Genomic DNA, 13,755 nt, shown 5'->3' on the forward strand with positions numbered 1-13,755 from the left:
TTTTTCTTTTTGCCCATAACGGCTTTGTTGGATCCTAACTGGGAATATCACGAGCAAAGCATGCTTTATCGGGAGGAATGGGCGGGGGTGGCTGGGGGACCCTCTCACCTCTGGGGCTCTGGGTGGGGGCAGAAACTACTCCAGCAGAACTAGAGGAACTGCAGACACTGTGTGGGGCTGCTGTGGGGTTTGAATGTGAGCTCCAGCTACTGCTTGGGTTGGAACACTTTTGGAACAGAGGCTCATGGGAAATTCTTCCAAATGCTTTATTTGAGCAGCTTCTCCCCCTGCCAGTTGGAGCTGTTTGGAGGAGAGGGTGTTAAGTGCTGTCAGCCAGATGATTTCCACAGCAGGCCTATATGGATTTCATTTAGGGGTTTATCTCAGGAGCATGTGGCTTGCCCGGAGTCAAGAGGACTTTGGTCCCCTTTTCCTGGAAGCTGGTGGGCTTCTCTGAGCCTGCTCTGTTTATCTTGGACTGCTAGGCAGGTAGAAAAGCAGCTGCATAGTTAGCCTTTGTTGCATGGAGCATAGTGTCATAGGTCATTCTGTCTTGGGGATTTTTATACAGTCGCAGTTACAGCCTTAAGTGATTTTTCTTCCCCCCCCCCCCCCATTTTCTGCAGTTCCATGTGCCACAGAAATTCTGAGGAAAGGAGGAAATAATTTTGGGTAGAAAGCAGGAATTGTTTTGCTCCTTCCACCACTTTCTTACTCAACTACACCCCCCACCCTCAAGCCCTTCCCCCAGTCCTTTGCAAAAACAATCTGCAAAGGAGGTTGCTTATTCTCACTAGCTTGTCCCCTAATCAGTCTGAATATGTATGTGGCTTTGACAGTTTTCACCTGCTATTTCTTGGTTTCCAGGGGATGGGATAGTAGAACTGAGTGATTTCAAAACAAGAACTGGCAAAAGTGGAAGATGTTTTGTGGTGGCTCCCAGCACCCACAAAGCTTAACTCATTGGTTTGCACCTCATACAAGCTTCCAGGAACACTGTCAGTGTCAGTGGCTGGCACAATGGGTTTGAGGACTTTGTTTGAACTTCAGGAAGTCTGCACAATGGCTGCCTCTCACAGTGGGAGCTTTGGCAGAGCTTTCAGGGAGTTGGTAGTACTTGTTTGGAAAGTATGACTGTGGTCTTACGCTGGACATCTCTGTGAGAGAGGCGGAGGCAGAGGCAGATTTATTTAAAGGATGGTGAATAGTGCTGTACAGCTGTCACTTGCGTGATCCATTGCATAAATGTGTTTGCTATCTTCACAAATTTTATTGCGTGATTTGTATATTGTATTCATGGGTTGACTCATGACTTTAAATAAGCTGATTTGGCTAATTTGGATATCATCTTTGACTTTGAAGTGATGCCGGTCATCTTTAGAAGGTCTGTGTTGGGCTTAGAAGTTAATATTTCTGTTGGCCAGCTCCTCCCCAGCTCCAGCTGCTGCTCATTACGCATTACAGACACATCCTTTGTCCCCCTACTTTCTGTCGTAGGTCTTCAGCTGCTTGTTGTCATACTAGATAGGACTTTTCGCAGCAACATTTCGGCTTTGAACATGCTGTGTTTTACAATGTTTAGAGATTAGTTGCTTATTGTTGGCATGTTACAAAGCCTTTCAAATAGGTGCTTTTTAGGGACCATGAGTGATTTTTGTCAACTGTATAATAATGCTGTGATTAACAGACACCCGTGTGTCTGTACGTGCAGTTTTTCTTTATGCTTCCTTTGTATTTCTCGCTCTCTGAGTAGTTTGGAATGTTAGCCTGTAGATTTTGCTTTTTAATCCTGGGAAACCTGTCTCAAGAAACCTTTATATTTCATTTTCTCGAGCTTGGTGTAGGGATCATTTACCTTTTCTGGATTTTTGCTTCATGAATTGTTTTCTGATGTTAGTTTTAGGAAAACAGTCATTACTTGTTTGGTTTACCAGTATCTTAGAGTTTGAAGAAACCTGAAAAATTTGACTGGTCCAGCATTTTGTTTTAAGCAAGGAAATTGTCTCATTTAGGGTATCCCAACCTGTTTTCCATTGATTACTCTTTGAGAAATTATAGTTATCATTCTGCACATACACACAAAAGTCAAATAACTGTGGAAATTAAAGTTAAGCAAAATTTTAGCTGTTATAGTTGACTTCTCATAAACAGTTGTAACTCAAAATTCATGCAAAGGTATTTAGGGAAGGGTCTCCCTCTTATCCCTGTTCCCCATCTGCCTTGTACCCTGTTCACAGAACAAGTACCGTTGTTGCTGTTTCTTGTGTTACTTCTCCATTCTTTTTACACAAACAGCATACTTGCCATTTCTCTTGCCTTCCCCCGGCCATTTATTGTATTAGAGGTTAACTTTTTTTTAAATGTAACTGGGTCTGCTAATGTTTTCATTAGTGGTTTCTGTTCCTTTGTGCCATGCTTAGAAAAGCTTTTCCCACTCCAAGATTATAAAAAATAGAATAAGCTTGCAAACAGACAGACCTGGGTTGGAATCCCTGCTTTACTACTTTGTAGCTGGGTGATCTTGGTTAAGTTACTTGGTTAGGTAACTAAGCTTCAGGTTCTCACCTAATAAAATATGTTACAGGATTAATGTAACCCTGGCCAGGAGCATCAACCCAGTACGGCAGGGCATGTGCAAGAAGCAACCAGTGAGTGCACAAGTAAGGGGAGCAACAAACCAGTGTTTGTTCTCTCTCTTCCTTCCTTTCTTTCTAAAATCAGTAAATAAACTTAAAAAAAAGGATAAGTGTAAGAATAAAAAGAGATGTGGTATGTAATGTGCTTATTCATGGACTGACACATAGTGGCTGTTTAATATACACTAAAAGTAGGCTAAAGTAGGTTTACCGTTATTTGTATGGACAAATAATACAATCATTAATAAATAATAATACAAGAATAAACTCATTCACAACTGTAAACCTACTTTTGTCCTACCCTGTATAATAATCATTTTATTATTATTAGCCACTCCTCTATTTTCGTACCTTAGTGCTTTTTAAATTCCCTAAAGGCAGGAACAGGCTCTCTGTCTTTTTTTTTTTTTTTTATTCTTACCTAGGGACATTTTTTTCATTGCTTTTTAGAGAGAGAGGGAGGGGGTGGGGTGAGAGAGAGAAACATCAACTTGAAAGAGAAACATCGATTGGTTGCCTCCTGTGTGCTCCTTGACCAGGGATCAAACCCACAACCTAGGTATGTGCCCCGACAGGGAATTGAACCCACAACCTTTTGGTTACAGGATGAGGTTCCAACCAACCATGCCACCACACCAGCCAGGGCAGGAACAGTTTCTTTATTTTTGTATCTGTGGCGCCTCCTTCAGTGCCAAGGATATATGATAAGAAGAACTCAGTAAATGTTGAAAAAAATATATCAACATTTGTAAAATCTATTTTTAAAAATCTCAATAATTTTTGTTGCTTTTTCCATAGTCACCATCTCTGGATTTGAAACATGGTGATTAAATTGCACATACTACTCAATTATTAAATTTATATCATATTTTACAGTTTATAAAATGCTTTGATCCAGGTCTTTATTCCCTACAACAACCCCGGAAGAAAGGTGATTCTTCAGGTCGGGAAATGATGCCTTTATAAGTTTCATGACTAGGAAGTCACAAAGCTGATGATTCTGCCTTGATCTTGTAGCTCTTTACCCAGTGCCTTCTCCTTGGGGCCGCAGTCCCCTCAGACTGAAGAGTATGAATGCTGAGGAAAGGAATGAACATGTGCTTTCTTGTCTTCGCAAGCTATGTATTTAATTTTGAGAACATTATACCCAGTACCTGAAAGCTGATTTATGTAGAACTTGAAGTCAACATTGAATCCAAGTTTCTTCAGTAATTTGGATCTAGCCAGTGTTTCTAATTGGGGTTTTGCTAAAATTTATTGTGTGCTTGCTTGTGTCAAGCATTATATTAGGGATGTTATGTGTTTATCTCACTTTTCTGTTGTTCATATTCAGGGGAATTTAAATGGGATAATTGTATGTAAGGTGGTTGGTTGTTGTTGTATATTTGTATTTTTGCTTCAAAGTTACTCCATCTCAGATTTAAGCAAATTATAGATCAACGGTAGATAAATCAACACATTGATAATGGTGAGCAGTATGAAATCGTAGGAGCCGAAGGCATCTGGAAGTTATCTCGACCATCTCTCTGCTTCAGTCAGGTAACGTAGATCATGTGCTCATTTTAATGGACAAGTTAGCTCAGGCTCAGAGGGAGTATGTGAGAGCAAACAATTGGCTTTAGGGCTAAATAGAATAGAATCTTTCATTTCTTAGCCTTTTCCCCCCTATTCTGTTGTGATTTCTCTGAGAGTTTTATGTGTGGAGTTTTATTCCTTTTTTACATTTATGTTTTAAACCATAAAATATGTTCACATGGATATGATTCAAAATGTCCAAAAGATTGAAGAATAAGAAATTTCTGCCTTCTGCCAGCTACCTAATGTCTCTCCTTGCAAGTGATAATTATGGTTAATTATCTATCTGGGTATCCTTCCAGAGATAGTAACTGCATAATATTTTTTCTATTCCCTTTTAAAACCTCAAACGGTCATAGTAACACGCATACTGTTCTTTGCTTTTCTTTTCTATGTATTTGGAGATCACTTTTATATCAGTTTAGATGTTTTTCTCGACTTGGTAGGTTTATGGATTGGGATTATTCTGTTTTGGTCTACTGAAATAACTAGATCTAAATGTTTCTGGCAGGGATGACTATGGGTAGTGTAGGATCTCACAAAGTTTGAGTCTGTGTTTTGCTGGTTTTTTTTTTTTTTTTTTTTTTTTTAAATCATGGAATCACAGGATAGGAGACCTAATTTGCCTCTCCATTCTCTCACAGAAATAACTTGCAAATCCCTGACTGGTGATACGCTTTAAAGATGCCTGAGTAAAATACAGGCTTCCTCAGTTCTCTACCTGCCTCAGTCAGCTGCCCTTGGTCCTGTCTTTTGCCCTAGTGGGTCACATTTTGAGTCAGACGCCTTGTTTGTCATTGAATTGGTAATGCTACTCAGGGTCTGCCCTGAATCACTCTGCACACAGAATCTAACTGCAGTGTGATTGCATTCAGTATGGTATCTTATGCCAGATGTACCTGAAATGCCCACATTTATCCTGAGTGAACGTCAGTGCTGGGAGGAGGCTTGTTCCATGAACCAGGATTTGTGTTGAACTGTGAGAAAGGTTGGTTTGGTTCCTAACAGGTGTTTGCCTCCTGGCAGCCATAATTGCCGTGAGTCTCACTGAGCCCCTGTATTTGTGGCAAGTACCAGGGTTGAATGAATGTTTTTCATCCCTGGGATGTGCTCATTCTGCCACTGAGGCTTGATGGGAAGTAAATGGCTGTGGTTCAACCAACATGGAATATTTTTCTTTGCTTACTGAACAGTAGTGGATCCTGATTTAGACATAGAATTAAAGATTTCAAGCTTAGGCTTGTCTCTAGCTCTGTTCTCCTTTACAGACTTCCACAATTAAAACTATGACGTAAAACTGTGCTTTTCAGACTTGGCTTCTGCAGTGGACCTTTGTCTCCACAAGAGTACTATAGAGGAGGTAGCATTGTAACTCTTTGGAGAATTACGCCAGTGGGGATGTGCCTTGCGCTTTAGATGAATGCTGACCTCCGTTGTATGGTAACGTTAATCTCACCCACCATGCAATCTTTATGGTCCCAAGGCCTCACTGGAGTGAATTGGGTCTACTTGATCTCTATGGCCCCAAGCAGTGAATGGAAGCAGGCAGGGCACCAGATGCTGTGCTGTTTCCCCTATTGCTTCTTCCTTCACACCAGGTATAAGGTTTCCAGGCATTTGCGCAACCTGATAGCAGAAAGCGCCTGTCTTAGCAGTTGAGAGATGGGTTGGCAGGTTGCTCAAATTACTCCATCTTCCTGATAAGAGCCACTGATCCAGGTGCTGGCTGCGGGGGGTGGGAGCTGCACCGCCAGCGCCCTACCCAGCAGCGATGGAGGTGGGGGTCTCTGTAGTGTTTCAGGACTCCAGGAGTGTGCCCACGGCAGTGTGGCCACCGTCGCTAGGGAAGCAGCACAATTTGAGAAACAGATCTTGTCTTTCAGGAGACGGGTCTTAGGAGATGGTAGCACACAAGGCAGAAGCAGCACCACACTGAAAACACAAAGTGCAAACCCAAGAAATAGAATTGGTATTCTCTTAACCTAAAACCCAGTTGAAGAATTTATGAGTTGGGTAGCGATAGGAACAGTGATGACCAAGACTTGAACTTGCAATGGGTAAGTGGATGTGTACACAGGTAATTTTAATACAGTGTGGTAATTGCTCTGGTAGAGCTGTGCCCCGAGTGTATGTCAAAGCCTTGTGTCTTGGTAACATACCCTTTGAGTACAAGTTTATCCGAGTAGTTATCTAGTTATCACCGTGTACTAAAATATTGGGTTAAGAGGACCCATTCTGGTGTCAGACTGCCTAGATTCAAATACTATCTCTATACCTATGTAACTTTGTGTCCTTTGTACAAGTTACCACCTCTGCTGCTTTTTAATCTGCAAAATGATACTAGTAGTTTCCGCCTCACAAGATTGTTGCATTAAGTGCGGTGCGTTAATATAATAAATACAATGTGCCCGGAAGAGTGCCTGCTCCCTGGTAAGCACTATGTGAGTTCTGTCTGTTGTTAGGATGGTGGTTATAGCACCAAGAAGGGGCACCAGAAACCATGGCAAACGCTTGCTAACAGAGGGCCATGCAGACTCAGTATTTATTGTATCCACAGAGAGACTCTTAGTATTAATTATGCCAGGCACTCCACGGAAGCAAATTAATGAAATGTTAACCAACTATGTGATTGTATACACTACACACAAGAGCCGGTGTCTTGGAAAGCTGTGTAAAAAGAGTATCGACGTAAGAAACTCTGGTACCCATGGCACTTTCAGAGAAGGAAGCTTGCTGCTGCTCTGGAAACTGCATTGGAGGCCCTCAAGTTTTCTTGACATTTTGAAGAAAGGCTATATACGTTACTTTACGGTAGGGCAATATTTACCTATTTCAGACAGTTATGAATCTTTCCTGATATTTATTTTTTTAAAGATTTTATTTATTTTTAGAGAGAGAGAAAGAGAAAGAGAGAAACATTGGTCAGTTGCCTTCTGCACGCCCCCAACTAGGACCTGGCCAGCAACCCAGGTTGAAGTCACCCTCATCTGCAGCCCAGGCATGTGCCCCGACTGGGGATTGACCGGTGACCTTTCATTGTGCAGGCTGGTGCTCGGTCCACTGAGCACCACCAACTGGGGCTGTTTCCTGATTTTTTAAAACCTCTAGGAGAAACCACTTTAGATCAGAATCAACCCATCCTCCCACCCTTTCTTTCTTCCCTCTCCCTTCCTCTCTAAAAGGGAAAAAATGCTAATACTTAAATCAATTTCATTGTTGTTGTTTTTTTAATTTTTTTTCATTGTTCTTTATATTAAAAATAAGCTTCTTGTCCTGACTAGTGTGGCTCAGTGGGTTGAGTGTCATCCCATAGGCAAACAGAAAGGTCACTGGTTCAATCCCTGGTCAGAGCACATGCCTGCGTTGTGGGTTTGGTCCCCAGTTGGGGCACATGCAAGAGGCAACTGATAGACAGATGTTTCTCTCCCTCACTTTCTCCCTTCCTGCCTGTCTTTTTCTCCCACCTCCTCTCTCTAGAATCAATAAATGAAAAAAATTGACCACACAATGTATTGATAATGGAGTAGGTAGACAAGTAAGCACTCATATTGCTGGTGGAGTAAAAAGTCCCATAACCTTCATGAAGAGAGAGGTACATAGCAATATCTGTTAAAACATAATATGAATATATTATTTTCACTCAGCAGTTCCATCTCTAGGAATTTATCCTACAGATACTCTTGCATCTCTGTATAATGTGATAGCATTATTTGAAACAGCAAAAAATTGAAAAACCAAATGCTCTTTGACAGGAAATCTGTGAACTAAAATAAGTTACAGTTATACAATGGAATATCATGTAGCCATTAAAAAGAATTAATTCTACATGAATGGAAATAGAAGATTCTAAAGTACATCCTGTAAAAAGTCAAGATGCAGAATAGTGTATAGTTGACAGCTGTTTGTGTAATGAAAAAAAGTATGTATTGACATGCACGTAGACGCTCTGCCAGGAGACACAAGACTCTGTAACAGTGTTACCCCACAAACAAAGAAAAAATGGTGCTAGTGGTAGCATAGGTTATTTTAATTTTGTCTATCACATTGTTTATTGGTATATAGTATGTTTTCAGTGCTTATATTTATTATTAACTATGTCTTATATTCATTACTGTCATATTCAGAGAGAGAAAAACTGATTATAATGAAAATGCAAATACAAAGGGGTGGGTAAATGGAGAGATAATTAAAAATGGAAACGTGGTGAATACGTGTTGGGATGCATGATTCAACAGCACAATTACAAATGGTCAAGTGCTAATCATAAAGTGAATTGAGAAGAAACAAAACAAGTCAGAATCACTACCATAAGCCTCTGCGTTTTTCTTAAATGCTCCCTCACTAGATAGGCTCCCATGGGCTACTTGGATATTTTTCACATTGGAATTCTATGGACTAATGTGATTAGGAGCTGTCTTTCATTCCAGACCTAACCTGATGGTAAATAGAGGATCTTCTGTACCTCGAGGGGAGTGGGGACAGCGTTTCCGTGGGAGCATAATAATAGAATGCCAGCTGGGATGGGGTGGACACAGGGAGAGCATTCTGCAGGAGGTGGTGCTGAGTACTGAGTGAGTAGGGGGCAGGGCAGGCAAAGGAGAGTGAGAGGCAGGCCGTTCCAGGAGGAAGAAGCAGTTTTACAAGGACAAGGCAGGAGGGGAGTTGCAGGTGGGTCAGTAGGCTTGGAACACAGGGCAGGAAGGCAGGGGATTTTCCTGGCATCTTGCTAGTTTGCTCATCCACCAACTGCCATCCCCTTGCAGCCACGCACCCTCCCTCTCGAAGTGGACTGGCTGATGGTGACTGGATTATCTCACCACCGTGGAGTGCAGCTTCACAGTGTTAGGTGGAACGTTACACTGTCTTCATCAAAAAAAAAAACAAAAACAAAAACCCCCACAAAAAACAGAGAGAAGAACCTGTATTTCATTATGTTGTATATATGTAGTTGTTCAGCTTTCTAGCAGAATTACTTATTATTTTCAGCTGTCTTTTCCCCCTCTTTGGAATCACAATTTGAGCGCTGCATGGAAATAACTTGAACCTTATGTTTCATTTCAGTATACTTAAATTTATGTGAATCCCTTTCATACCACACAGGCATACATTTTGCTCTTCATAGCAGGGATGCTGTGACAGCGTTTTGTCCATCAGAGGCTTTCAAAATATTTTATGAACGTTTAAGTGCTTAATTTCCACAGTATACCAGGGAAGGTGGCATGTAGACAAGTGATATCTCTTCACATATCTTATCTAGTAGCACATTTTGGTTGTTCTTGCCTCTTAAGGAAAAAGTTTCTCCTTTGAAGCTGAAATGTTCTGTGCTTTGAACCCGCTCAAAGATAAATTACTCTGGAAAGCTTGAACCAAACCTGATCGTATGCTTCTGAGTTATGAGAAAAGGATTGAAATAAAATTTTTAGCTAAAAATAATTTTGCTCACAAGTTACCAAAAATGGCTGACTACAGATGCTTTTAAGGCACTTGTCTGAGCTACCATTAGCTGAAGGTCAAGAAAAAGTTGAGAACAGTTTTTGAGAAATGATTGGCTCGGCTTTGCCAAAGGTTTTGCCAAGCTTCTCATTCCATAATTACCTCATGAGACAGAAGCTGGTGGAAGTGTTATGCCTTAGATTTAGTAGGGATCTAGAGATTCTTTAAATAGAACACATATAGATGCTGCCTGTTTCTTCCATGGAAGGCATTAGGGTTAGGTGAAAATGGGACATTTAATTCTAAAAATATTGAGCAATTGCCTATGCTAATTAACTACTTAAAACTCGTATCTCCTGTTGCAGAGCAGTTTTTGCTCTCAGGGAAGATGTGTCAGTCTCCACAGAGAGCCAAGTGACCAGCCGTCAGCACGTGGGATTGCCAGCGAGACCCTGTCAGCCGGTTAAGGCGCCTCTCTGCCCTGCAGTGAACGGTGGATTGAAGAGTCACTCACAGTTATGGGAAGCACTTTTCATTCATGGTATGATCAGTTACCATGGGAGTTTATAGTCTATACTTCATCCTAGAACCACCCCGTGCCTCGGGGACTACGCAGAGGGTCCTCTGCAGCGGCCGTATGGGCCATCGTTAGGGGTGGTTCCCGTGAGAAGCTGGAGAGGCGTGAGCTGACTTTTCCTTAAGGTTGCTTGTATTGTAGAATCACATTTTGAATTAGAATAAAATTTAGAGCTTTTAAATTTTCTTCATAAAAGTCACTATTTAAAATACAGCCAACATAAAGCCATGATGTTTTTCCTTCGTAAGTACAAAACCTACTTAGTGAGCACCCGAAGTGTCTGAGGTAATGAGAAGGGAAGTAGACGGAGCGCATGTCAGAGGACCTCATGAAGACCTCCGCTTCCCTTGCGTTGGGGAAGGGCAGTAGTGGCCTGTTGGGGACGGCGGGGAGGGGGGCGGTTGTCGACACTGTGAGGAGAGTAGAAGTCTAGAAGTAAGGGCTGTCCTACTGTGATGAGGATTCTTCAGAAAGTAAAATAGGCGCATGGAGCGGGCTCAGGAGGGAAGTCCCGAGACAAAGGAAGTGCCCGCCTAGTCCACCTCGCTCGCCGAGCCGTGACCGCCCTAGGACTTTGAATATGTCGGGGATCGCCCTCAGCAGACTTGCCCAGGAGAGGAAAGCTTGGCGAAAAGACCACCCATTTGGTTTTGTGGCTGTCCCAACAAAAAATCCCGACGGCACGATGAACCTCATGAACTGGGAGTGCGCCATTCCAGGAAAGAAAGGGACCCCTTGGGAAGGAGGCTTGTTTAAACTGCGGATGCTCTTCAAAGACGACTATCCATCCTCACCTCCGAAATGCAAATTTGAACCACCGTTGCTTCATCCGTACGTGTATCCTTCTGGCACTGTAAGCCTGTCCATCCTCGAGGAAGACAAGGACTGGAGGCCAGCCATCACGATTAAGCAGATCTTATTAGGAATACAGGAACTTCTAAATGAACCAAATATCCAAGATCCAGCTCAAGCGGAGGCCTACACATTTTACTGCCAAAACAGAGTAGAATATGAGAAAAGGGTTCGAGCACAAGCCAAGAAGTTTGCACCCTCATAAGCAGCGACCTGCGGCAACATCAAAAGGAAGGGATTCGTTTGGCAAGAACTTGTTTGGAACATTTGCAGATCTAGCATTGCTCTATACAATTACTAGTCACCTAGGGGAGGCAGGCGGGCGCCATTTTCCATTTCCGCCACTGGTACACAGTTCTCCACTTGCTGAATTGCCCAGTTTTTCATACAGTGTGTCTTCCTTCAGTCTTTTGTATTTTTGATTGTTATGTAAAACTTGCTTTTATTTTAATATTGATGTCAGTATTTCAACTGCAGTAAAATTAAAAACTTTTATACTTCTACGAGTCCCTGAGGAGCTAGTTCCTTTTGCTCGTGGCTGCAGGTATGCTTCTCACTGTCAGAGCTACACAGAGCCTCCAGCTGGCTGTATGAAAAAGAAATTGGCCTGTCCCCTGCCCTCGCGCCTCTGTCCTTCTCTTTGCAGAACCTGGGTTGTTTTGCTATGAGCCTCAGATCCAAAGTCAGCCAGTCTCTTGTTTCCGCACCACTTCCTTTGTGTTTATATGGCGTTTTGTCTGTGTTGCTGTTTAGAGTAAATAAACTGTTTATATAAAGAAAAAAAAAGTAAAATAAAAGGATTGCCAACTCTTGTGAAGTGCCAGCTCCTAGTGATGGCCTTTAGACTTTGGAAGGCTGTGAGGTATGTTTATGGAAATAGAAGTTGATGTCAGGATGTAAAAGTATTGAAAAACTAAAGAAAAATTCAAAGCTGTAGAAGTGTAGAAAGGGAACCAAAGGGTCCGGATGATGGTCTGGTAGACAGGCAAAGAAGGGGCTAAGAAGGAACAGAGATCTTCAATGTGCAGGGTTCAAGAGAGTGGGACTTTTGCCCTGCCTGGTGTGGCTCAGTGGACTGAGTGCTGGCCTCTTCAGTTCCCAGTCAGGGCACAGCCTGGGTTGCGGGCCAAGTCTCCAGTAGGGGGCATGCGAGAGGCAACTGCACGTTGATGTTTCTCTCCCTCTCTTTCTCCCTCCTTTCCCCTCTAAAAAAATAAATCTTAAAAAAAAGAGTGGGACTTTTGTGTGGAGACATGGTGTTGGAGGCAGGTAAAGGGAAAGATGTGAAGAGGCAGGTGGGTGGGAGGGGGCATGGAAGAAAGATGGGCAAAACCACAAAGGACAATGGAGAGACCAGGACTGTGAACAAAAAGCAAAAAACAAACAGACCCAGAGAGGATAGAGGAAAACAGAAAAGCAGGCACAAGGAAGATAGGTAACCCGAGTAGAGTGCATTTTTTTCATACCACAGGAGGTAAGAAACATTTTGGGTGCCTTGGTTCACTCTCCCTTTCCCTGTCTTCCTTCTGTCATTCCCTGCTTTCCTTCCTTCCTTCCTTTTTCTTAGAATAAAGTTAAGTGTGATACAAAGATTGTGGATTGGTACAGATCTTAAAGTGTAAAAGTTAAAGCTTTAAAGTCTTACTCATGCTGCATATATATATAGTATGTAAAGCCAAGTGTGGGCGGAATTATAATTATATTGATTTATTGTCTAGCCATCCCTTCCAGCTCTAAAATTCTGTTTAGATACAGTGTGTGTGTGTTCTAGCATTGTTACAAGAACTATAACTTTTGCGCTTCCTGTTTCTAGATATTAAAATGTGTAAAATTAACAATGTATTTCTATATGTTTTGTATTTCACATCTAAGGCAGACATTAGCCCCATAAATTAAGTCTTTAGAAATCCAGTTTCTTTCTTTGGACACCTGTTTTCTTCTGTGAAACCTTGAGCTGAGATGTTAAACTTCTTCCCTGTTTCCCTGTCTGCTAAGCATGGATAATAGTACCTGTCCTACAATGTTGTGTAGTTAACCAAAATCTTTATATGACAAACCCCGCTAAAGTATAATGTTCAGTTACTTTTAAAAAATTAATTTGTACTTTGCCCCGAGACCCTAATTGTGATGCTTTTTTCTTGTTGTCTTGGTTGACCAGGGTGGGGGGTGTTGGTGAGGGGGGGTGGGGGACGAGCGGGGAGAGGATCCTTAAAAAAAAAATTCTGTGGCTTTTATCATACACACATTTGAGTGGATTTTAGCTGATGATGTTGGGTTGACCAAAAGGTTTGTGTGGTGTTTTCCATAAAATACAGGACACATTTTTCATTTTCACCAATAACTTTACTGATTTGGTTATTTTGAGTATATCAGCTATTTCCTGCTATTGGCCTCCAGTGGGTAGAGGCCAGGGGTGCTGCCAAACACTGTCCAGTGTATAAGACAGCCCCACAGCAAAGAATTACTTGGCCAAAATGTCAATAGTACCAAGAAACTTTGCAAACCACTTTTGACATGTTCGATCAGTCACAGCACCTTCTCAACTCACTGCACAAATCTTTTTCTTTGTGTTTCAGTTGTGTTTGTATCTTTCTTAAAATAATAAAACATAATACACTGAAAATGTTGCATACCTTCTTCTATCTTCAATATTAAAGTGGCTGCACAAAAAAAAATCACCAG

General features: G+C 41.8%; 2 protein-coding genes across 19 annotated transcripts in view; both read left to right on the forward strand.

Annotated features, from left to right (window-relative positions):
- The window catches only part of RBFOX2 (RNA binding fox-1 homolog 2), a 255,507-nt gene that overhangs the window by 9,945 nt on the left and 231,807 nt on the right, over nt 1–13,755 (forward strand). The gene's annotated exons all lie outside the window — the stretch shown is intronic.
- LOC129071337 (SUMO-conjugating enzyme UBC9-like) lies at nt 10,759–12,231 on the forward strand. Its single transcript, XM_054574554.1, has one exon. The coding sequence runs from the start codon at nt 10,802–10,804 to the stop codon at nt 11,276–11,278; it is 477 nt and encodes a 158-aa protein (XP_054430529.1). The 5' UTR covers nt 10,759–10,801; the 3' UTR covers nt 11,279–12,231.

The sequence above is a fragment of the Pteronotus mesoamericanus genome, unplaced genomic scaffold, assembly GCF_021234165.1.
Source record: "Pteronotus mesoamericanus isolate MK-2021 breed Mesoamerican mustached bat unplaced genomic scaffold, CSHL_Meso_final contig_263, whole genome shotgun sequence".
NCBI lineage: Eukaryota > Metazoa > Chordata > Mammalia > Chiroptera > Mormoopidae > Pteronotus > Pteronotus mesoamericanus.